This window comes from Rhinichthys klamathensis, unplaced genomic scaffold (genome assembly GCF_029890125.1).
Source record: "Rhinichthys klamathensis goyatoka isolate OS25496 unplaced genomic scaffold, OSU_Roscu_1.1 h1tg000274l_1, whole genome shotgun sequence".
NCBI classification, from domain to species: Eukaryota; Metazoa; Chordata; class Actinopteri; order Cypriniformes; family Leuciscidae; genus Rhinichthys; species Rhinichthys klamathensis.
This window is the reverse complement of record NW_026606793.1, coordinates 1,030,651-1,056,240: the sequence shown is the minus strand read 5'-3', so window position 1 is coordinate 1,056,240 and position 25,590 is coordinate 1,030,651. Positions and strand designations below refer to the sequence as shown.

General features: G+C 41.5%; 2 protein-coding genes across 2 annotated transcripts in view; both read left to right on the top strand.

Moving 5' to 3' along the window:
* The window catches only part of LOC130102548 (zinc finger protein 271-like), an 86,503-nt gene that overhangs the window by 23,052 nt on the left and 37,861 nt on the right, over nucleotides 1–25,590 (top strand). The gene's annotated exons all lie outside the window — the stretch shown is intronic.
* Nucleotides 8,754–24,626, top strand: LOC130102531 (serine/threonine-protein kinase SULU-like). Its single transcript, XM_056268487.1, has 10 exons — nucleotides 8,754–8,999; nucleotides 14,905–14,989; nucleotides 16,348–16,472; nucleotides 16,566–16,656; nucleotides 16,870–16,976; nucleotides 19,685–19,768; nucleotides 19,848–19,915; nucleotides 20,014–20,097; nucleotides 20,910–20,964; nucleotides 23,539–24,626. Exons 1-10 carry the CDS (start codon nucleotides 8,754–8,756, stop codon nucleotides 24,616–24,618), a joined length of 2,025 nt encoding a protein of 674 aa, XP_056124462.1. The 3' UTR covers nucleotides 24,619–24,626.

Below are 25,590 nucleotides of genomic sequence, written 5' to 3'. Positions count from 1 at the left end.
CATGTCTGCAGAGATTTGCGTTTTTGTTGTTTACACAGAGACCATTTTCAAAAACTTGCACTTTGAAACCCGTAAAAAAAAGAAAAGAAAAACGTTTTCAGGCACCCAAAATGCCGTTGTCGTGAAAATTAACGACCAAAAATCCAAGTCCAACCCTAATCAAACACACATGAACAAGCTAATCAAGGTCATCATGATTACTACAACATTACAGGTACACAGCAAAATCCCCAGTGGTAAACCAACACTGCTCAGAGTACATAGTATTGTTCCAATCTACAGAGTGTTAAAAAAGGGGACATATCATGAAAAGCTGACTTTTTCCATGTTTAAGTGCTATAATCTGGTCCCCGGTGCATCTACAAACCCAAAAAACATGAAAAGTAACTTTGTTTTGGTAAGCCTTTCTCTGCAAGCATGTCTAAAAATATCAGATTCGCCCTTCTGACGCATTAAGAGGATCTTAAAATATTATTACCGGTCCTTAATCTGCACGTCTGTATGCTCTGTAATAATGTACGTATCACACCCCTACTTGTACCCGTCCACTGGCTACCTGTAGCTGTTTGCAGCAAATGTAAAGCTTTTACATTGACCTTTAGGACTGTCACTAAAAGCTCTCAGCTTAAAACTCATTTTTTTAGGTTAGCTTTTAATTGATTTATTGTCTTTTATGTTTATTTTATTGTGTCTCTTTGTGTGTATCTTTGCTGTTTTAATTGTTTTTGTACAGCGCTTTGAGATGTACATTTAAAGGCGCAATAGAAAATAAAGGAAAAAATACAGTCACTGATCATAGGAAGTCAGCCATCATAACCAGAGGAATGCACATTTTTTGAACATGCTTATTTGTCTCATTTAAGTTATTGTGGAATAGATGCAAGTATGTTATATTACATAAAACAGCTTTATCAGGACAGCCCTATATAAAAACATTGCAATTTTAATATGATCCCTCTTATTTTTGCAAGGGAGTGCAGACTTACTTATATATACTCAACTGTCCTATATGATACTATTATTACTAGTGAATTTAAGGTAGCCTACTGGACACCAATTCTGATTCAGCAACGAAGGTGAAATTAATTAGTCTGTGGTGATAATCTGACAGCCTCCTGGCTAGCAGTAATAACTCAAACATATCCCAATGTAGGCCTACATGTGGCTTTGGTTCTCTTACGAGAGGTTCTCTCGTATTGCGTAAGTTAGCTTACGCTACGGGAAAGATTCATCTTTTGTGCTCATTGGCTGCCCTGCGGCAACTGCAGCAGCCTACCAGTAAGCCCGGCGTGACGTCACGCCCAATGAAGGGCGCTCGCGCCCTCATAGCGTCACAGCCCGCCAGAATGGGCGTGGCTTAGCGTATATATACAGGGCTTGGAGGCTGATTTCCCTGATTTTTCGTCTCTTCAGTGAGCTCTCCGCATCGCTGGATCTAGAGATAAGCCGCCGCCGCCGTCGAACAGCGAGCAGCCAGCTTAGGACAACGCTGAGGAAGCCGGCTGTCTTCGCCACCTTCAGCCATCCGTGCGAGCTACGCTATCCTTTTTTGCCTCAAAACTATTCCTAAAAGAGCAGCAAGCATCTTTTTCAAGATGCCTCGCACTTCCTGCGGCTCGTGCAGGGCCCCGCTCAGTGTCAGAGACCGCCACGTGATCTGCGCTCTCTGCCTGGGCCAGGAACATGCAGCGCTCGCCCTCGCGTCTGGAGGCGGCGAGCTCTGCGAAGCGCTTCCGTTGTCGACCCTGCGGGCTCGACTCGAAGCTTTCAACCCCGAAGCAGTCACTCCGCCATTTGTAGGACCACGCAAGAAGAAGCGCCGTTCTCAAAGGCCGCCGGAGCCTGTGGCCACAGCGACGTGCTCGCCGGAACACCTCCCTCAAGCCTCACTTTCACCTTCCCCGCCTCCCTTCACCGACGCGCAGCTGCCGCTCACGAGCCGCACTGCCGTCGCTTCTGATGACGAGGCCGAGGGAAACGCCACAAGGGACTGCTGCTCTATCCTGGCATCGGATAGCGAGGAGTGGTCGGGTTCTCTTCACTCCGCCTCCTCTTCGATCCAGAAATCCGGCCGGACCCGTGCTGGGGTGGATGCGGAACTTATGCGCCTTCTGTCTGGGGCTCGAGTGGTCGCCGCCGAAGGAATCCGCGCCAAACAGACTCGACGGCGGCTTTCCTCAAAGTCGCCGCCGTCAAGCTCCAGCTTCCAGGCCCGCCCCTTTTCTGCCGGAACTCCACAAGGAACTGGCCAAGTCGTGGAATGCACCATTCTCCTCGAGACTTCAGTCCCATGCCTCTGCGTTGCTCTCCCAAGTGGACGGCGCCGCCGAGAAAGGGTACTCGGCCATTCCCCCTGTGGAAGAGGTGGTCGCAGCGCACCTTTGTCCGCCCTCCGCGAGATGGCGGTCAAGGTCAGCCCTCCCGTCTAAAGCCTGCAGAGCCACGTCCGCCTTTGTCGGCCCGCGCATACGCCGCCGCCGGCCAGGCCGCGTCTGCTCTCCATTTGATGGCTGTTCTTCAGATCCTGCAAGCCGACCTCCTCCGTGAATGGGACGACAAGGGCCGGGATCCAGCTGCGGTCACAGACTTGAGGAGTGCGACCGATCTCTCTCTCCGCGCCACCAAAACCGCAGCTCAAGCCATCGGACGATCTATGGCCGCGCTAACCGTCACTGAGAGGCATCTTTGGTTAACGATTGCTGACATGAGGGAATCCGAGCGCGCTACCTTCCTGAATGCGCCGCTCTCCCCCACTGGTCTCTTTGGCCCAGCAGTGAACGGGATCGTCGACCGCTTCTCCGAGGTACAAAAGACCACGCAGGCCATGAACCTCTTCCTGCCGCAACGCTCGAGCTCCGCCACAGGCCGCTCTCGTGACCAGCCTCCTGTGCGAGCCACCAACCAGCGTCCAGCACAGCCTCAGAGGGCCTCGGCAGAAGATCACATCTACTCCACGCAGAAATAGCAAAGCTGCTGTGCAAAAGGGCTATAGAACGGGTACCGCCTTCTCTGAGCGAGTCAGGCTTTTACAGACGTTATTTTCTCGTGCCAAAGAAGGACGGAGCCTTCAGACCCATATTAGATCTGAGACATTTGAACAAGGTGCTTGCGAAAAGACTGTTCAAAATGCTTACGACCAGTAAAAAATCCTCGCGCACGCTCGCCCGAGGGACTGGTTTATTTCTCTAGATCTGAAAGATGCCTATTTTTTCAGATTCAGATAATACCCCGTCACAGGCCATTCTTGAGATTCGCCTTCGACGGTCAGGTATATCAATACACCGTCCTGCCGTTTGGCCTGTCTCTAGCACCCCGTACGTTTACGAAGTGCATGGACGCGGCTCTCGCCCCCTTGAGAAATCAGGGGCTGCAAATTATGAACTATCTGGACAATTGGCTGATTTTGGCACAGTCAGAGATGGAACTGTTATCTCACAGAACAGTGCTCCTCAGTCACCTGGAAAGCTTGGGTCTCACGGTCAACTGGACAAAGAGCTCATTAATGCCCAGTCAGTCAATTTCCTTTCTAGGAATAGAACTGGACTCTGTGGCCATGACGGCTCGTTTATCGACACAGCGTGCGCGCCGTGTTTGACATATAGCCGCATCGAAACACGCCACTTTGTGCTCCTTATAGCCCCGCGTTGGGAGAATCAGACTTGGTTCCCGGAACTGACACGGCTGTCGCGAACAGCCCAGTGGCCGATTCCGGTGAGGGCAGATCTCCTCTCTCAAGCTCCCGGCTCGATCTGGCATCCCCATCCAGAGCGCTGGTCTCTGCACGCATGGTTGATCAACGGGTACTCGTTGCCCTGCCAGAAGGAGTGATGAACACGATCACGCAGGCTAGAGCTCCCTCTACCAGAAAGGTTTACGCATCTAAATGGTCGGTGTTCTCCAAATGGTGCACCAACAGAGATTTGGACCCACGGACATGCGGGGTTTCGCAGCTGCTCACTTTCCTACAAGAGCTGTTGGATAAGGGGAGGTCCCCATCCACGCTTAAAGTTTATGTTGCGGGCGTGGCAGCGTTCGCAGAGTCAACGCGCGGCTGTCTGTCAGCACGACGTGTCTTGAGTTCGGGCCAAATGACTCTAAAGTCATGTCAAATCAAGTCAAGTCATCTTCATTTATATAGCGCTTTTAACAATGGATTGTTTCAAAGCAGCTTTACAGAGATAAACATATCATTTAAGGTAACAGATTGTTTTGGCGTTATAGCGGTTCTTGAATAATGTTACTTCCAGCTAAAGTTAACTTTGATTGATTCACCTCCGTCGAAATGATCAGACTTTAAACGCGAACCTGTGATTAACGCAGACGGCGTTCACATGCTCATTCAGAATTCTATAGTTATGTGCTTTTTAAAATATGTGCGCAGGTTTGTAATTCATACAACCCAGCCTAAACAAACTACTTTTCTTGCCTAAAAATTTTGATACAGAATTTTGTTTTATTTTATCACTTCGGGGTACGCGAGCCGGAATTCACAACACTTTATCTGTAGAGTGGGAAAGGGATCCTTCATAGGGAGAGGATAGTGGATACTTCAGCACTGCATTGTCATCGGGTCCAGGCGAATCTCCTTCGTCAGATCTGGACACGGCCTGGATCCGGCAGGCTGCGGGAAAACCTCGGGATAAACAAAGACACTAATATTAGCGTAGATGCCATTCTTCTTATGATGTAGCGAGTACATCAAGATTTAAGGGAAGTGTTCCCAGTTCCGGCTGACCTAATCTATGCAGCCTAACATTGAATTTATAGTCATCCTCAAACCTAGATGTTCCTAAGGTGACGGGCACTCCTTTCAGAGCGCAAGTCATTTCGCTATCGGCTCTGCCAGCATCCGACAGCGAGAGCAACGTTAATCTCCTCTGCCCAGTCAGGGCGCTGAGGGTTTACACTGCGCGCTCCGCCTCTCTCAGGAGCACAGAGCAGCTGTTCGTTTTGTTTGGTGGGCGCACCAAAGGTCTCGCCGCCTCGAAGCAAAGCCTGTCCAGATGGATAGTGGACGCTATAGCAGCTGCTTACGCGCCAAAAGGTCTGCAATGCCCCCTGGGCATCAGGGCTCATTCCACAAGAGGCATGGCCTCATCGTGGGCGTGGTCCAGCGGGATTTCTATTCTCAACATATGTGTAGCGGCGGGCTGGGCCTCCCCGTCTACCTTTGTCAGGTTTTATAACTGTTTGAGTGAGATGTACGTTCTGCCCAGTTCTGATCGTGCTCAGACTACTCTCACGTGACTCAGCTCTCCTGGTTGAGCTGCAGCAGTAGGGTATGTGCTATATGCGTATACAGACCGGCGGCGCTGCTCTGTATTCCCTATGTGTGCTTATGCAACGCAAAGTTTCTCGAGGGAACGCAAAAGTTTTGCGACGCAGAAGATAAAAAAAATTAAAATTCTCCCATCCTAAATTTTTTCCACCACCACGTCCCTTTAGGGGCTCCGTAGAAAACAACACAACCTGTAAAAAGAGATGTTAAAAATGACACGTCGTGTAGATTTTAACACATGTAGTGTGTGTGCTCAGGGATTCTTTATGTCTGTGTTTGACTAATTTCCAAAACGCTGTTGTCGTGTAAATGAGCGCCCAAAACGCATAAAAAGTTTAGCGGTTATAGTTGAAAACGGTGTTGTGTAAACAGCTCCTAAAACAGAGAAGTTTTCAGTGTACAGACGACACCCTTTTGAAAATGATCCCCATTATGTATTCTGCTGTCAGACCAGTAGATGGTGGTGAAACCCAATAGAGTCCAAACACAGAGTTCAGCTCAACCCTGATAAACGAGTGCCTGTGTCTTTAATCCTGAAGACATTGGTTATCTGTCTGGTATGTAGCATATTCGTTTATCTAATCGCTCATTAAATCTATCTTTTGATCATGCAGTTACTCTTTTTTTATTCATATTAATTATTGTGGTGTTTAGCAGCATCCTTCTCTGTTAATGGAGGCGCTGTGGATGTTATTTTTCACAGTTTACTGGTTGGTTGGACAGTTTAAATGATGATACAGTATTAAAGAGACTTTTAGACAAGCGTTTAAATGTGTAATTTTCACCTAAAAACATTTTTAAGATAATTTTTTTATTATTATTAAACTGTTTAAAAAAAGGGATTTAAATAATTTAATAAATAGTTTTTATTTGCCTTTTGTTTTTCGTTAACGTTTTAATTGCATTATTTACATTTTCATATCGCTGTATTATTTTTGTTGTTATGTACTTTTACAGTCTTAAATCAATAAAAATAAAAAAGTGTCTTTTCTTGAACCTAGACTGGTCTGGTCCGTTATGTTTTATGTGAACATTAAACATGGAATATCAGAATGAAACATGGAAAATAAACATTTGATTAGAATAATTTAATGTTACATTCATGATTGGTTGTTAACTATTTTCTTTAACAATTCTTTCTATTACTGTTATTCTTAGCCTTAGTCTTTATTCTTTTTTATGCTGAAACCTGCTGCTATTTTACACATGCGGAAGTAACGGAAGTAACGTTGGCCCGCTGTAGGCTACTGTCATAACGTTACCTACAATGCCGCCGCATTGTTGTGTTCCCAAATGTACTTCCAAAGTTTCACGCAGCGTTTCCCTGTGATATACTCAGTGGCATATTGGGTGGTATGTGTGTGTGTTTGTGTTGCTAATACAATGTTAAATCCTAAATCAGACGTAGACATACAATAACATTACAATGTCTAGCAATCTATTTAAATAGTACAACTTGCGTTTCATCTGTCGTGTTTAATGAGATCTAATATATTGTTAGTGCTGAGAATTTTCACGTGAACAAATCCATAGATCCGACTGATTTACCAATGAATACTTTAATGGTCGAGTGGCAGAACTTTTGCCAAGCGTGTCAGAGGTTCTGGGTTCTACTCCGCACTCGTATAGTTTTTTTTCCATCATCAAAACCGATAAAAATGTATCAGTGGTTGTATATCAAGCAGGGACACGTTTGTGTGCAGTTTGTTTTGTGATTTCACCGGAACGAATAGACCAATTTCGAGCCGACGTCACGGCGCTAGGCTAGCTGGAGGCAAAACAAAGTGAAAACTGGAGGCGGCCAATACAAACCAGCACAGATTCGGCTACATAATAAGGAGCTTAAATTATTATTATTATTAAATGTCATCTTGTTGGGTGCAAGAATCAATGAAACATGAATATGCTGTATCTGGAATTTTTATTTATAGAAAATATTCACATCATTAAAATTGCACCGTAATGTCCCTCTTTACATTGTCGTCTTCTTGGCGCTGGCTAGGCACAACTGCGGATCGTACCACACAAGTCTTGTACGTGACCATTCAGCACATAGTTATAGGCATCTAAAGATGCCCTCAGTTTCTCTTTACGATCGGTTGCTCTTTCGGGTAGGTGTAGAAGTCCGGCCACTCAACCGAGGTAACGTTAATCCTGTCAGATCGTCCATGCATTGAGTGAGCGTGTAACTTACGGGTCAGCCAATCTGGTTCCGTCCGTTAAAATTAACTTTGGCAAATAACAATCGCGGTCATGGACAGTGAGTGACCTTGCACATTAAGATCAAATCGGGATTTTCTCCAGTCATTGTTAAAAAAACAAGCTAACAAAGCATAGATACACAGGTACCGCCATGATGACAGACGCCCGCTGCGCTCTGTAACTGAACTAGCCTCGTTTTGGTTTTCAAGATGGAGGCGCGGTGAATAAGGGGAATATTCAGCAAAAGCAAAGAACTTAGAAAATGGAGTCAGACGAGAGCGAGGGAAATGAAGAAGATACAAGAGGAGTTGAGAACAGGAAAAGGAAAAAGAACAGTGTTTCAAGTGATGGAAGCCAGACAAGAAGAACTGATGAGAGATATCAAGTAGGAATGATAGCATTTACATTTAGCTGACACTTTTATCCAAAGCGACTTACAATTGCTCTATATGTCAGAGGTTGCACGCCTCTGGAGCAACTAGGGGTTAAGTGTCTTGCTCAGGGACACATAGGTGTCTCACAGTGGATTTGAACCCGGGTCTCTCACACCAAAGGCATGCGTCTTATCCACTGCGCCATCACCACCGCAGTAACGGTGGTGTAACAAGAAGTGACGGGATCTTCAAGGATTCGCACAAGGTTGGAAGATTCGTTGGAAAGAAACTCGGAGATGTTCGGTCCATTAAAATAACAAGGAGTGGTATGGTTATTATTGACTGCGTGTCAAGGCATCAGAGAGAACAAGCTCTAAAGATTAAGGAGTATACAGATTGCAGAGTTGTGAAATGTTTCCCACTCGGGACAGAATACAAAAAGAAAGGAGTAGTAAGTGGCGTACCGCTGTCAGTGGAAGACGAGGAGTTTCGGGACATTGAAGGAGTTTGTGAGGCCAGAAGACTGACAAGATTCCGTCAAGGAGAAAGGGAAGAAAGTACTTCTGTGTGTCTGACTTTTGTGGGAGATTTGCCAGAGAGGATATATTTGGACTATATATGCTACAGGGTGAGGTCTTATGAAAGAGCTCCGTTAAGGTGCTTTTGCTGTCAGGAGTATGGACATGTGGCTGCAGTGTGTAGAGGAGTCAGGAGATGTGGGAGATGTGGGGAAAATACTTGTGTAAGAGGGGAGTGTGAAGAGGAACAAGTAAAATGCATTCACTGTTCGGGAAATCACCCTGCGGGGGTCAACGCAATGTCCTGAAAAAATCAAACAGGTAAAAGTGAGTAAAACCAGAGCAGAAGAAGGGCTATCATATGCAGAAGCTACTAAGAGAATGGAACGTGTAGTAGTGCAAACAGAACGGGAGCCGGGAAAGAAGGGAGATGATCAGAATAATGTTACTGGTATGGACAAGAAGCGATTTCTGGGATGTATTGGTATGGTGGTCAATTGTGCTGTGGAAATAAAAGGGAAATCAGAGAGGATCAAGATGGTGTTGGATGCGGCGAGAAGATTCTTGGACATTGGGGACATATCAGGAGAAGAACTAGATAATACGCTGAGGAAAGATGTGATTGAGGTGAGGTGACGCTGAGGTGATTTCCAGCCCAAAAGCTCACCAAAACCCGCCCACTACAAGAAAAAACCGCCCAAAATTTTACTGCCAAAATAATGTGATATAATTTCATTACCATGTCATTTAAGGTTGATAAGCGCAATTTGTATCTCCTTAAAACAAAATAACAATGATAAAATAAAATAAAAAATAAATAAATTTTCCAGCAAAACAGATCAAAACAGGGCAATAATTAAGGAGAATTAGCCAATATGACTAAAATGTCCAGGTGGACACTGTCAAAACGGCAATCAAGAAATGAACCGATGACTTTAACCCTCAGAAGTAGGCTACATTGCAGAACACGCAGAATTTAGCAGTCAAAACGGATTCATCGTTGATTCAAACCTTTTTCAGCAGCTGTCAGGGACAAGAAGAGTGCAGTCTGGATGGTGTAAAGTTGCAGATGTTTGGTTAGGCTAGTGTGCACATATGACATGGACAGGAATCGTCCCATTTTTGATTTCAATTCAAGTCATTCAACTGTGCTCTCCTCTCAGAGTTATATTCACCATAGAGTGATCTCCTTCCACATGTGCGTTTTTTAGAGTTGCTCACTACTGTACACTCTTTTGTATAGTAGGCTATGTCACTTTGCCTAAGCGATCACTTTAATATACAGCTAACTTCTCGCGCTCAATCGCGTCTGCCTGCGGATCGCTGATTGGCTAAAAGTGCGTGCTCGTCGGTGATGTCAACACTAACGCCAGCTGACTCTGCATGAGCGTGTGTGTACAATAATGTCATGATGACTGATTTTATGGACTACATGCACTTTAGTTTCGTTTTTTTAACCAATTAGACTTTAAAATGTAGATGTTTGAAAACCGCCGAAATGATCCCAAACCAGCCCAAATTTTGACCACCCGCCCAAACCCTTTTTTACCCGCACAATCAAATTCAAAACCGCCCAATTGGGCGGGTACCCGCCCAATCTGGCAACACTGTCTCAGACCATTGAGAATGACATATAGAACGGGCAGTGAACTTTAGGGTGGTCACTGTAAATATTCTGCACTGGGAAAACTATTTAATTCAGTAGGTGGAGGTAATGCAACATTTTGGATGCCAACCGCCATAAAACCCCAAAAGAAGAAGAAGAAGAAGAAGCAAAGAACTTGGTTGGCAATACATAGGCATATTAATACACATAAAAATAAAATAAAAACATATAGTTTTATTAATATTAATAAAATAAAAACGGAGTGTACAAACAAACCATTGTTTCATTAATCAAAAAACTGCTTAATCTTCATTCAAGCCTCATATGGAAATACGTCGTCAACACACGAAAGGGCAGTTGGTGGTGTTAGTTTCTACCAAACCAGTTTAGCACAAACCCTGATCTGAAGCCAGTCAGATACTTGTCAGAACCTGCTTTTATTCAACGAATGTCAACGAAGTTGAAGCCCATTAATCATCAGATGCACCTGACGAGTCATGAAGTCACGTGATTTTGGCGAACGGCTGGACAAGCGATAGCCTATAATTCTATAATTCTGTATAATGCAATATAATGTGATATAATGCTGTATAATGCGATATAATGCAATATAATGTGATATAATGCTGTATAATGCGATATAATGCTGGCAGTGGAAGCTTTAAGAGTGAGACAAAAGAAACATTATCACCGTTTCTCAATACCAAGTACGCAAACTTCGGACTTGCGTCCTTGGCAGTTCGGACTTGCCAAGTTCGACTCAGGAGAACGAACTCCCGAGGACGAGAGGACGCGAGTCCGGTTATTCTGCAAATGGAACAGCGCGTTCTTGATCGTGTCACTCAGCTCGCTCTGGCTACTCCGGTTATCTTTATGTATATTTTAGGCAAGAATAAAACGAAATGCTACAACTCTGCCTCTTTTCGTCAACAATAAAAACGAAAAATGTTATAAAACACCACCCTGCCTCTTTTCATTTAAAAATCTTAAACATAGTAGCCTAATGGCCATGTGGTTCAGGCAACGCTTATTATATTCACTGCATTTATTTATAACAACATGAACATGATCTTTTTGTTTTCATTTTAAAAATATGAGACATTATTTATTTTTATTGACATTTAACAAACAGAGACAGGTCGTTGTGTCATTTTATTTTATTGTACATGTGAAGAGAATGTTAAAATACATATAAATATATATATATTTTAAAGTAAATAAAATAAAATTACACAACCCTGTCTCTTTTTGTTAAATGTCAGTTTTAATGATCAATAATATCTACAATGATAAATAAGGCAAACAATTCAAACATAAGTAAGCTCTCTAATAGGCTACAAAGTTAAAGTTAAATAGCCTAAATATATAAAGTTATGAAACTTCCCTTTGCCCTCAGCTAAAACGATTTTTTTGCCAAGGAACAAACAATAGTTTAATGAGACCAAAGATCGACTTATACACAAGACGAATTATACATCAAGTTTATCCACTAGACTAGAGACATCAGAGCCAGCGGCAAACGTCAGACGCACTAGCCGAGGAAAAGCTGTTCCAGTCGGGGTTGATGAGCGTTGAACACCCGCGGTGAACGCCTGGATGTCACAACTCCGAAAACGTCAGAGACATTTTTCAAATAGGCGCTATCTTTATAAATAAACCACAGATTTGAGTTTTAAACAACCACATTCTCGCCTGAAACACTGTTAAAATTACATTTCATGACACATTAACAGTAGTATTTTGATATTACGCGGGTTTTCTCCTCTGCTATTGACGCTTGCTGGTTGGTGCGAGATGCATTCTGGGATACCTGGCTGTCTCAAGTCCGCACAAGTCACCTCTCCGGTGCATCCTCGGTAAACGGGGCGGATCAAGAACACATCCGGGGATTTGAACTGGACTTGGCGAGATGTGAACTTTGAATTGGAACAGTACTTGGGCAGCGACTGATGACGTTTCACAAGTCCACAAGAACACAAGTACAGACAAGAACGCATATTGAGAAACGGCCATAACTCAGTGTTGACTGGTTTTGCTGCCTAAATCTATAAGCGACTCTTCTTCAAGAAAGAAGTCCACAGTCGAGTAGCTTATAAGAAGAGGACTTGGCAACTCTGGAAAGAGAGAAGGTAGTTATAAGACAAAGAAAAAGAGAAGTGCTTTATATGTTACACACGTGCTTTTACACTACAGTGGATCGTTTTTATCGCCGCGCTGTAAAGCAAAACATCTGTTTTTCTCAAACTTCATGTGTCTCATCCTTCATTAGTTCACAATACAAACTCAAGAGCTTCGATCAGGACTGCAACAACAGGGGTATGTAATGCTATTAATGTAACGATACGTGTGTGTGTGTGTGTGTGTGTGCAGTTTACAATCATGAAGCATAATCGTAGTTTCATAAATGTCCAAAACGAGAAAAAAAAAAGTCTTTAAGGCTTTGTTTGGAAAACTAACTAAATACTCTAAATACTGTAACATTTGCACAAGTGACCACTGTACTTAATTTATTTATATATTTATTTATTTAGAACAGAGGACGAGTGATTGAAACATAGATGCTCTCGGAGAGCTCTCCTATATTTTATTTACCTTTGTGTTTTGGATTTTGAAATTTCATATTATTATAGGCTACTAATTGTAGCTATTATAAAAGTTAGGCAAAATTCATGTTAGCTGGTTTGTAGCTAAAAGTCTAGATAAAGTCATTAAAACACCTGGTTATTATTTGTTTTGTTTTTTACTGTTTTATATTATTTGCCTTCTTAATAAAGTAAAACAATAGATTTTAAACTATGCCAGTTTTTCTGCAAATTCGCACAATAAATGTGGCTTAAGTGTGAATTACGTATAGCCTGTTTATTGCTAAATATTCTCTGTGATCAGACTTTATTAAGGTTAGCAAGGAGACAAATGAATAAACATGAATAAATAAAGCATTAGTTGTTTGGTCATAACAGAACCTGTTTCAGTCCCAGTCTGCCAGTTATTATTGACTCGTTTCCACGGGGAGATTTGATTGGCTGCTGCCCAATATAGATTTAAATACTCAGCATTTGTTGAAACAGCAAATATACACTCTAAAAAATGTTGGGTTGTTTCAACCCAAATTTGGGTCAAATATGGACAAACCCAAATGTTGGGTTAAAAATGTAATTTAAAATTTTAACCCAACTTCAACTTTCACTTTCAACTGTACATTTTTTAATTACATTTTTAACCCAACATTTGGGTTTGTCCATATTTGACTCAAATTTGGGTTGAAACAACCCAGCATTTTTTAGAGTGTAGATTTCAAAAGACAATGATATTCATATATTTGTATTCTGCGACAACTTATTTACATTATGTGATTTTTTTTATTCTAAGTTGTGTACATTTTAGGACTGATATGAAAGAGACTTGTTCCCCATATAATTGTTATGAAAAATGTTGAAGCTCATTTCAAAACTGCTCAGAATGCACAAAGAACACATCTGTTCAAGTCCATTCAATTATATGTACATTTTATTTCATTGTACTTTTATTTTATATACATATTGTTATGGAATATGTAATTATTCTAATATAAATATGCCCTTTTGTATATTAAGTACTAGGGGAGAGCGGGGCACAACCTAACACTTTTTGACTTTCTCGGTTTGTGTAAATCTACTTAGGATTCAGAGAATAAATTTTTTTCCCCATATTAATTTTACACATGTCTAGTACAAGTATGTGATTTTACTTTATTAATACAGTGTATATTTTATTCTTGATTTACCCCGAAAGAATGGAAGTGAAATGTGACAACATGCCCCATAGGTGAAACATGACCATATGACAGATTAGTGTATGTTTGGAAGTATTTAAAACAAGTGTGTTACAACTAGCCTATATGTTAGTGTGTGCCCGCTCACCCCTATATATATAAATATATATAAGTAACATAAAAAGTATACATAAATCCGTTTAAGTCTTTCACCCACAATCTTTTTTTTTTCTTTGTCAACATAAATACATTATGCGTCCTCTGGTGGTGTGAAAGAGAAATTACATGAATAAAAAATATGAATACATCTCCCTTTTCTCTCATTTGAGAACACTAACGCTACTGTTTTATTAATCAGTAGTCTTGAATCTCAATTTGGACAAAAATGCCATGGTGTCATAAGTCATTGGTGATGATATATGCAGTAATCTCATTTATAAAGCGCTTAACATACAAGCTTACCAAAACTGCAATTACTGATCTTTCTTGTTGTTCTTGTTTACAAATGCTAAAATACAGCATACCAGAAATGAAATATAATCCATAAGGAGATCTCACAGGATTCAGTCTTCTTATATGATGAACAGTTAAACGCTCTCGGTCAGTAATATCTGAAATGCTTCATTAATATTCAGTGTGCCCATACACAAAAGAGATATATTGAAATATATTTTATAGTGTCAAAAATATATGTGGCATATATTCCAAATACATTGAAATATATTTGCATTGTTGTTCACTTATCAATTTGAAAATTATTCTCAAATATATCAAAAATATATTTTTGTGAGTGAATTCAGTACAATCGTGAACATAAATGCACAACTTTAAAGGGGATTTTATCAATATTTCGACTTTTTTGCACCCTCAGATTCCAGATGTTCAAATAGTTGTATCTTGGCCAAATATTGTCCTATCCTAACAAACTATACATCAATGGAAAGCTTTCAGATGATATATAAATCTCAATTTAATAAAATTGACCCATAAGACTGGTTTTGTGGTCCAGGGTCACATGTTGTTAGTAAATATATTATTGACATACAAATATATTCACATATTGAACTAAAATATATTTATTGGGCCAATTTCAAATATTTGCGCATATACCTAAAATATATTCTGAAAATATATTTCAAATATATTTCTTTTGTGTATGGGTGTTTCCCCTATAGATGGATGAGTATCGCAGACTCTCAGACGCCGGTGCGGTCAGCAGTTCCTCAGATCACAGCGGGAACGTTTCTCCTGGCTTGACCAGTGAGTATAATATCACACACAACATGAGAAACATAATATCACACACAATATGAGAAACAGCACTTTTACGTTTGCAGAATAATCATCAAATCGTTCTTAGAAACCACAATCTATGGCAATGCACAGAGTCAGACGAGGACTGAAAAATTGAAAGATTGAAAAGTTGAAGATTGGAATATATTTCCACACATTTCTGATAACTTACATGTATGACAACTTATACGTGTGTGTGTGTGTGTGTGTGTGTGTGTGTGTGTGTGTGTGTGTGTGTCTACACATTTATGTTGTACTACACAATCTGTGTGTTGTTGTTCGGTGTAACTCAATGTCACTGCCATAGAAACCAATTCCAGAAACTGAAAAAGTGCCACAGGACAAACTAAAAGTTGCTAATACACACCGTGTGGAAGTCAATCGTTTAGATCAGATGCTAATTGAATACACAAATAATCAGATTTGGAGTTAATTGTCTCTTATTAGTAAACTAGGCTCCCCATAAACACAAAAAACCCCCACAAATAAACGAACTAGATAATTATACAGGAAAATAGTAATAGTATTTTATGTAGATTAAAGGTTTAGTTCACCTAAAAATGAAAGTTATTAATTCCTCTTCCCCGTGTCGTTGCAGACCCGTAACACCTCCTTCATCTTCCGGACACAAATGAAGATGTTTTTAATGAAATCTGAGAGTTTCTGTCCCTCCATTGACAGTTTACGCAACTACCACTTTCAAGATCCAGAACGATATAAACACATCATTCATGTAATCCATCGGACTTTTTGTATGTTTAATGAAGTAATGTTCTTTGTTTGCACAAAAAAAATGATATATTTACCACTTTAGTTACAAAGTAATACTATCCAAAGTGTGTTCACGCAACAATGTCATCTCTCGTGAACACTCGCGTAAATATTTTCGTAAATAAAGTTGTAAATGATGTCAAGGCACTAGCGTCGCTTTATAAAATAGAGGTTAAAGCACTGAGTCGCATGGATTACTTTAATGACGTCTATCCTATCGTTCTGCATATTGAAAGTGGTAGTTGCGTAAACTGTCAATGGAGGGACAGAAATCTCTCAGATTTCATTAAGAATATCTTCATTTGTGTTCAGAAGATCTGAAGGTCTTGGGGATGTGGAACGACATCAATGAAAATATTTGCAATCATTTTGTAAAAGGTGTGTTTTGCATTTTAATTGCATTCACACAGTTTTGAGAGTCAGTTTGTGGTGTTTTGAGCGCTTAAAAAAATAATTTTATGGAAGGAATTGACTCAAAGTTTGTAAAACCTTTGTTTCTCTTATCTCGAGTGCTTACAGTATTTTGTAGAAGTTATTGTGAATCTTGATTATAGAAGTGCTGAAAGATCATGGATACACCGTAGAGGACCAGCTTGGACGAGGGGCTTCAGGAATAGTGTTTCTGGTGAAAGACGCAGACGGAGATCCTTATGTGGTCAAACAGATGAACTCCAGAGATGTGAGATCTTACTTGAGTATTGACCAGAACTCACAGCTTTATCCTTCAACAGTGTCGCTTACATGGAAGGGTTTTTCTTCTTCTTTCTTTCAGGGTCAGGAACTGGACTCTGTCAAAAAGGAAGTCGAGATCCTGAAAACTCTGCAGTTTGGATATATTGTTACTTATGTGGAGTCATTTGAAGGTTTTTTTCTTTGTACACTAATGTTCCTTTGTTCCAAATTAAAAATGTGTTAGTTTTTTGTTGTGTTTCGGAAAAATTAAATATAAGTATTTACCAGGATAGAAGGATAACGCAGTTAACTGAACAAAAACATATGTGCAGCTTTCAGGAAATGAAGCTATTTTAATACAGCCAGAGTTAAATTGTTCTCTGAATGGATGTTCATTTATTTAGATGAAGAAGCGAGACACATTTATATTGTGATGGAGTATTGTGAAGGAGGAGACCTTTCCAAAGCCATGGGGAAACAGAAAGAAGAAAGTTGTTTTGAAGAAAAACAGGCGAGTTTCTATTCTTTTCTCTATCCTTTAAACCACTCTCGGTTACACTTTATTTTAAGGTGTCCTTGTTACAATGTAATTATATATTTAAGTATAGAATAATATTAAGTAGCTACATGTACTTACTATAGGGTTAGGTTAGAATTAGAATTATGTTAAGGGTTAGTTGCATGTAATTATGCATAATTTACTGTTATTACTACGGTAAGTACATGTAACAAGGACACCGTAAAATAAAGTGTTACCCAACTCTCACGTAAAACATGATTTAGTATGTTATGACCCAAAATACAATCCTTGTGGGGACATTATACACACATAGTACACACACACACACACGCGTTGGGTTTTCATGTTTTATGAGGACATATAGACGTAATGGTTTTTATATTGTACAAACTGTATATTCTGTATACCCATCACACACACACACACACTAACCCAACCCCTAAACCTACCAATCACACACACACACACACACACACACACACACACACACACACACACACACACACACACACACACACACACACACACACACACACACACACACACACACACACACACACAGACACACACACACACACACTAACCCAACCCCTAAACCTACCCATCACACACACACACACACACACACACACACACACACACACACACACACACACACACTAACCCAACCCCTAAACCTACCCATCACACACACACAGACACACACACACACACACACTAACCCAACCCCTAAACCTACCCATCACACACACACACACACACTAACCCAACCCCTAAATCTACCCATCACACACACACACACACACACACACACACACACACACACACACACACACACACACACACACACACACACACACACACACACACACACACACACACTAACCCAACCCCTAAACCTACCCATCACCCACACACAGACACACACACACACACACACTAACCCAACCCCTAAACCTACCCATCACACACACACACACACACACACACACACTAACCCAACCCCTAAACCTACCCATCACACACACACACACACACACTAACCCAACCCCTAAACCTACCCATCACACACACACACACACACACACACACACACACTAACCCAACTCCTAAACCTAACCATCACACACACACACTAACCCAACCCCTAAACCTATCCATCACACACACACACACACACACACACACACACACACACACACACACACACACACACACACACACACACACACACACACACACACACACACACACACACACACACTAACCCAGGGGTCTCAAACTCAACTTAACTGGGGGCCGCTGGAGGTAGAGTCGGGGTCAGGCTGGGCCGCATCAAGTATTCCACAAAAAAGAGTATTCAAGTATTCCAAAAAAGGAGCACAACTGATCCAATCTTCTCAATCTTTATTATTAACGTTTCTTCTGAACTGTTCCTCTGAATTTGAACATTCCTTTCTGTACATGATTGGTTCTTCATGAGCTGTCCTTCTGACAGTTGAAGTTCATTTTACAAACTTTCTTTGTCTATAACACATATTTGTAATATTTATATTTGCTAATGTCCTTTTTATTTTCTTTATACAACATTAATGATATTGAATGTTTTTTTTGGAAGGCACATTTCCTTTTATTATATACTTAGAAAAACAATTATTGCTTTTGAAATACAAATATTTGCAGTCATGTCTGCCCGTCTTATTGAATTCTTTCTACACATGTATAGTGTCTCAGGCAAATTACTGAGTGCACAAATCAAAGCAAACCTTCTTATCAACCTGTTAGACACATATTACAAGCTCAAAATGATTATTCTCACATTGTTTTAAAGCAGGGTCTCTCTCCAACACGTCGCTCGCGAGCTACCAGTAGCTCGCGGCCTGGTTGGTGGTAGCTCGACAAGGGGCAGTTCACATATCGCGCTCACATATTTTGCGTGCTCAAGTTCGTTATTTCAAATGTAGGTGCGCGTGCGCGGCAAGCGCGCTCATAATTGAAGCGACGCGCTCATTTTTTCCAGGCGCGCAGTATGTTTGTACTTAGCGGTTGTCTATGGCAACTATTGACAACAAACCCACCGTAGCCCATTTAAAACGCGGCACACGCAACGACGGGCCACACTAACATTACACTTTAATGTCAAGTAGGGGGCCACAAAATATCACGCCCGCGGGCCGCGAGTTTGAGACCCCTGCACTAACCCAACCCCTAAACCTACCCATCACACACACACACACACACACACACACACACACACACACACACTAACCCAACCCCTAAACCTACCCATCACACACACACACACACACACGCACACACACACACACACACACACACTAACCCAACCCCTAAACCTACCCATCACACACGAACACGCACACACACACACACACACACACTAATCCAACCCCTAAACCTACCCATCACACACACACACACACACACTAACCCAACCCCTAAACCTACCCATCACACACACACACACACACACACACACACACACACACACACACTAATCCAACCACTAAACCTAACCATCACACACACACACACACACTAATCCAACCCCTAAACCTACCCATCACACACACGCACACACACACACACACACACAGTGACTGACACACACAGTGACGCACAGTGACACACACACACACACACACAGTGACTCACACATTGTGATTCCTCCATGTGTGTAGGTCCTCGACTGGCTGGTTCAGATTTGTCTGGCTCTGCAGTATCTACATGAGAAGAACATTCTTCATAGAGATATTAAACCTCAGGTATGCACTGATAAAGCTCAATAAATCATATCACAAAGTCAAATCTGGAAGACTTATGAGATTTCTGTTGTCATTATAGAATGTCTTCCTGACTGAAGATGGTTACACCAATCTAGGAGATTTTGGAAGCTCAAAAGCATTGGAAAGGTAAACAAAACAAAAACAGTGATAGGAACTAGTGATGGATCAAAATGAAATGTCCTGGACTATTAAAGAATTGAGTTAACATTGTTTTTCCTTTGTAGAGCTAATGGATATGCTAATTCCCTTGTGGGAGCAAAGCCCTACATCAGCCCAGAAGTTTATCAGAGGAAATATAATTCCAAGAGGTAAGCTTTTGGATAACTAAAAGTACATCAAATATTGATGTGTTCAGCATTATACAATGGTATTAAAAATGACAATTTCCTTGATGCCTGATCCTTGATCAATGCTTGCAAAAGCATAAAAATGTCTTTATTTGCCACAACGTTTCGGTCCCATGACCTTCATCAGGCATTTTTGTCCGTTCTCCTACGGACTTATCCATTACCTGCAGATGTGATATATTCAGGTAGATTACAGTAAAGAAACCAAAGCCCTTTTCGGACGGTAATTGTGTCTCATGGGGTCATAAGGTATTTTCAACATTAGTCTGTGATTGTATTGCCGCCAGAATCCAGAATCTCAGTGTTTTCCTCCCACCAGCCGCATAAAAACCCCCAGTTGAATTACCTACTGTTTATTGACGAACACCAAGGTCGTGTGGGGATTTAATTGCCGGCCGAATAAGAGATCACTTCAAAATTCACTGTTTAAATCCTTTATGATCACTGCCTAACCCCGTACGTGCGATAACTGCTGCGTTTCACTGTTATTTGCGTGCATTATTTTAAATATATACACTTGTATTACTGAAATGCTGGAGAGTTTGTGGGATTACACAACTCGGTCCTCCACCGTCAATAAATCACCATCCGAGTTTTATCACTGAGTTTTATTTTTACAGATGTACACATGAGAAACAATTAGCATACGAATAGGGCTCAAGCCTTAAAAAATACTCAAAAATATAATGTGTAGGATTGTTAGCATAAGTAGATAGCACATAAAATGTTTACACTGTACACACTTTTTCATTGTCATGCATCTGCTTTTTTAGTGACATATGGTCGTTGGGATGGTTGCTCCATGATCTCTGCATGCTGGATGTGTGGGTGAGTATTTATTATTTTTTTTCCAAACAGCACCACATCACTGTCACGTTTTCAGTCCGATGAGGATGATGAAATGCCAAAAGGGTCAAATAATAAAGCATTTTTATCGACCACCATTGGGCGAAGTAGGGCAGTGTGTCAAAAGCTTCGAAGCACCAATGCAGTTTAGTGTAAAAGCCTCACTGCTTCAGAAGCCTTGTTCGGCACATCTCTAAAATGAACACGCCTGGTTTCACAGCTAAAGTGCATAAAAACATTTTTCGATGAAAACGGTGTCGTGTAAATGACCCCTGAGTTTGAAGTTGTGTTTTGTACTGTTGCCAATTAAGTTTACTTTGTCTTTATTCATTTGCTTCAATGGTTTTTGATTTGCCCTTATGTGTCACACCAGTGTCAAGATCACATTTGGTCCTGGAGGGGCAGGATTTAGCTCAGACCTTAACACACCTGCCTGGAGGTTTCTAGGTAAAGCCTCCAGTAAAGCCTAGTTCACACTACATGTCCAGTAAAGCCTAGTTCACACTACATGTCCAGTAAAGCCTAGTTCACACTACATGATATTAAGCCCGATTTGCAAATCGTTATCGCGTGCAAATCGCGGGAGATTAGTGGGCGATGAACGCTCGCCAATCTGTTAGTATGAAAGAGCCAACAACGCATCAAAGACACTCGCAGACGCGCCGCCGAGCCCAGAAAAATATCTAGCATGCTAGATATCCAGAGCTGTCGCACGACTCGAGCTCACGTGATGTCATGAGCTACAGCCAATCAGAGCAAGGCATGTTCGCGTGTTGTGTTCTTCTTCGTCTTCTTCGCTGGGTATTGGCGCGCGTGATTGTCGCGTGATTTTTCGTGACAAAACGTGGTTTGTAGACAAGATAGAATCGGTGGGTGACAGAGTCGTTGTCAACTCGTGTAGTGCGTTACCCCCTGTTGCGGATCAATCACGGTGTGTCGTGTGGTGTGAACTAGCTCAACAACTTGAACACTCCTGATTTCACAGAGAGCAAGTCATGTAGTGTGAACCGCACAGTTCAGCCCGACGTTTTAAAATCATGTAGTGTTAGCTGGTTCAGGTGTGTTTGATTGGGGACGGGGCTGAACTCTGCAGGACAGTGGCCGTCCATGAGCAGGATTGTTCTAGATCAGAGGTAGGCAACGTCGGTCCTAGAGAGCATCTGTCCTGCAGAGTTCAGCCCTAATCAAACACACCTGAACAACCTAATCAGTGCATTCAGAACTATAAGGGTTCATTTACACGACAAAGATATGCTTAAAATCCCCATTCACACGGATCTGCGAAAATGGCTAAAAACGCTGTATTCTGCTGCCATGAAACACTATAGACTGAACACGTAATACGCATGTGCATGACGTCATCGTCTTCAGAGATTCACGTTTTTGTTGTGTACATGGAGACCATTTTCAAAAACTTGCACTTTGAAAGCCATTTTCATAAGCTTGTGTTTCCAGGCATCCAAAATGCCGTTGTTGTGTAAATGAGCGCCCAAAATGCATAAAAAGTTTTACGGTTTTAGTTGAAAACGATGTTGTGTAAACAGACCCTTAAAGGAGTAGTTCACTTTTAAAAAAACTTTTGCTGATAATTTACTCACCCCCATGTCATCCAAGATTTCCATGTCTTTCTTTCTTCAGTCGAAAAGAAATTAAGGTTTTTGATGAAAACAGTTCTCCATATAATGGACTTCAATGGGGTCCAAACGGTTCAAGGTCCAAATGACAGTTTCAGTGCAGCTTCAAAGGGCTTTAAACGACACCAGACGATGAATAAGGGTCTTATCTAGCGAAACGATCGGTCATTTCAAAAGTAAATAAAAAAGTTTAAGTTTTATAAGCACAAATGCTCGCCTTGCTCTGTTCTGACTCGGTACTTCCACATACGTCAAGCGTGACCTTTTCAACGTAATTGCGTATTACGTGACGTCACGATCGCTCATCACAGAACAGAGCAAGGCGAGCATTTGTGTTTTCATCAAAAACCTTAATTTCTTTTTGACTGAAGAAAGAAAGACATGGACATCTTGGATGACATGGGGGTGAGTAAATTATCAGCAAATGTTTTTTTTTTTAGTCTGTCTAATAATACACCGTTATACTCGCGTAGTCCGTTTGCTTTGTAATAACGATTATAGAAGTGAATAGAGACCTACCCAGCTTTGCATGAACAGTGTTGCTCCTTGATATCGTTAGTCCCAGCCTCCGTCTCCATTAGTAGGATATGCGGTGGTTCATTTGTTGACTGTGACCGGTATGCTTTTGCCTCTATTTGGATGCCTTGTTGTTCCTTGCGTTTCACCTGTATGTCGTGAATATAGCCTTCGAACGTATATTGCAGCCGCTTTTGCCTACTTCTATCGGACACTTTATTTGCTGCTTTATAAAAGTTTGATAAAATTTCAGCAGGAAGAGCTGTCACAGCATACGCCATGTTCATACCAGAGCCCAGATGAAGTTTGTTTGTCGGACGTAGCAACAGTAACTAAGGGGGGCGGGGCTTAGCCAAAGGCGAATTATATCTAGATTCTTTATTTATTTATTTATTTTCCTCCACAGGCAGATGACATTCAACGTAACATGCTCCACGCTGTCAGCATGGCAGGAAACCCCCCTCACATCTCAGAGAGATACTCAGAGGAACTACGGGAATTAATCAGACAAATGCTCAGCCGTGACCCTAAAGACAGACCTTCAGCTGAAGAGATCCTAGCCAAACCATTCCTGACCGATGCAGTAGCCAGGAACAGCAGAACGCCAGAGGCACTGCTACAGAGATTCATGGAGTCCATCAAAGCCTTCAATGAGGCCTACAACCAGCACTATGAAGACATCGAGGGTTTAGTTAGTGAGTGGGGGAGAATAACGGATTCGATGGAGTCTGCGCATTACAGCGCCACAGCGGGGAGTCTGTCAGGGTCAGTGATCGGAGCAGCGGGAGGAATCACTGCATTAGTTGGGTTAATCTTGGCACCGTTCACTCTTGGGGCGTCTCTGATTGTTACCGGCGTTGGTGTTGGGGTAGGAGTTGCAGGTGGAGTAACCGGTGCTGCATCCACCATTACTAATACTGTACAACAAAAAGCATTCAGAGAGAGCCTTGAACAAATCCAGAAGAAGTATGAATCTGTAAGCGAACCAATTCTCACACCACTGAACACGCTGAGAAAGGTTCTGAGAAAAATCACACAGTTCAGTGTCTTTTTCGGCAACTCAACTTTTGAAAATGTACAAATAACATGCAATTTAGACAGGAGAAATGTTCTGTGTGCCACACAACTCATGAATTTAGGTCTGTTGGCAAACGTTAGCAGAATTGCGACTCAGACTGCAAGAGTAGGACGGGTCGTAGCCGAAGCTTTCTCAGGAGTGTTGAGTGGACTACTAGTCATAGCTGACGTCGCCTTCATAGTGCTGGACTCTGTAGACATTCACCAGATGAGACAGGGGAAAGTAGACGATCCAGAAAAGGTCAGATCCAGGGTCCTCAAATCCATTGCAGAGATGAGGAGAACACATAATGAGCTTTGCAATGTCCAGAGGGAAATACAAAAAACAAGAGAGGAACTAAAAGACTATATAGAATTGGCCAGGGGGGACAGAGAAATAGACAATGATTTAAATAGCTTAAACGTATAGATTATGATTCCAGGCAACGTCCTACTGATTTATACATGAGTGAAGGGGGAAAAATTAAGTTTTTGTATAAATCTAAATATTTCATATGTTGCTCCGAAACAACCAGACTTCCAGAGGTTTTGTGATTATATCAAGTAAAAACTATGTATAAACACTAACTATAGTATATCCATTATACACATGTTTTCTATTAAATAGAGGTGTAGGTTTGATTATGAATTAGCATTTATGGATTACTATTAGTTTTATATGTTATTGGGGTGTGTTTATAATTAAATAAACTTATGTCAAACTTATGTCAAATACATTATAATTGTTATATTTGAATTATTCAGCATTTTCTGAAATCATTATTCCTAGTAGATTAATGTGCAGTCTGGTGTTTCCGCAAATCTCTGTCCAGGACAGATCAACCCGAAGGCACTAATGACTGGAGCATGAAGCACCTCATTAAGGAGACCTTCTGATTTCTGACTATCACTGACGATAGTTTTATGATAGGCCGTCCTCCTTGACCGCTGATTGGCTCACGAGGCTATCAGTCATCATTAAGCGATGTGACATCGACCTATCCGCTGCCAGTAATGTTCCCGCTGGCAGATAAAAGGACGCTGGAAAAGAGTGAATGGAGTCTCTTTTGTTTTCTGGTTTTTGCTGTCATCGTTACTCGTTTTTTTTTTTTGGTGACTCGCTTGATTTGTTATTTGCTTATGCCAGCCTCTGTTGTTTTGTTATAACTGTTGATTTACTATTTTGTTCGACTATCTTCTTCTACTTGGATGGCGTTGTGCTTTGACCTTTGCTGAGCTTGCGCTCTCTGATGTTTACTCTTTACTAAGAGGAAGGTGGATAGGGAAGATTTCGTGCGGGTAACTCTGTGTATAGAAACCCCAGGTAAGAGGTGAACACCACCCATTGTATGTTTTGTTTCTGTTAGTTGAGAATAGGGCGCTCGGCGCTGAAGATTTAATT

Excerpts from the sequence above, each read along its gene's own strand:
- LOC130102531 (XM_056268487.1), top strand. The coding sequence starts at position 8,754 with ATGGAACGTGTAGTAGTGCAAACAGAACGGGAGCCGGGAAAGAAGGGA. Across the intron at positions 14,990-16,347 it reads CGTTTCTCCTGGCTTGACCA|AAGTGCTGAAAGATCATGGA; the intron begins GTGAGTATAATA and ends TCTTGATTATAG. Across the intron at positions 20,965-23,538 it reads TCTGCATGCTGGATGTGTGG|GCAGATGACATTCAACGTAA; the intron begins GTGAGTATTTAT and ends TTTCCTCCACAG.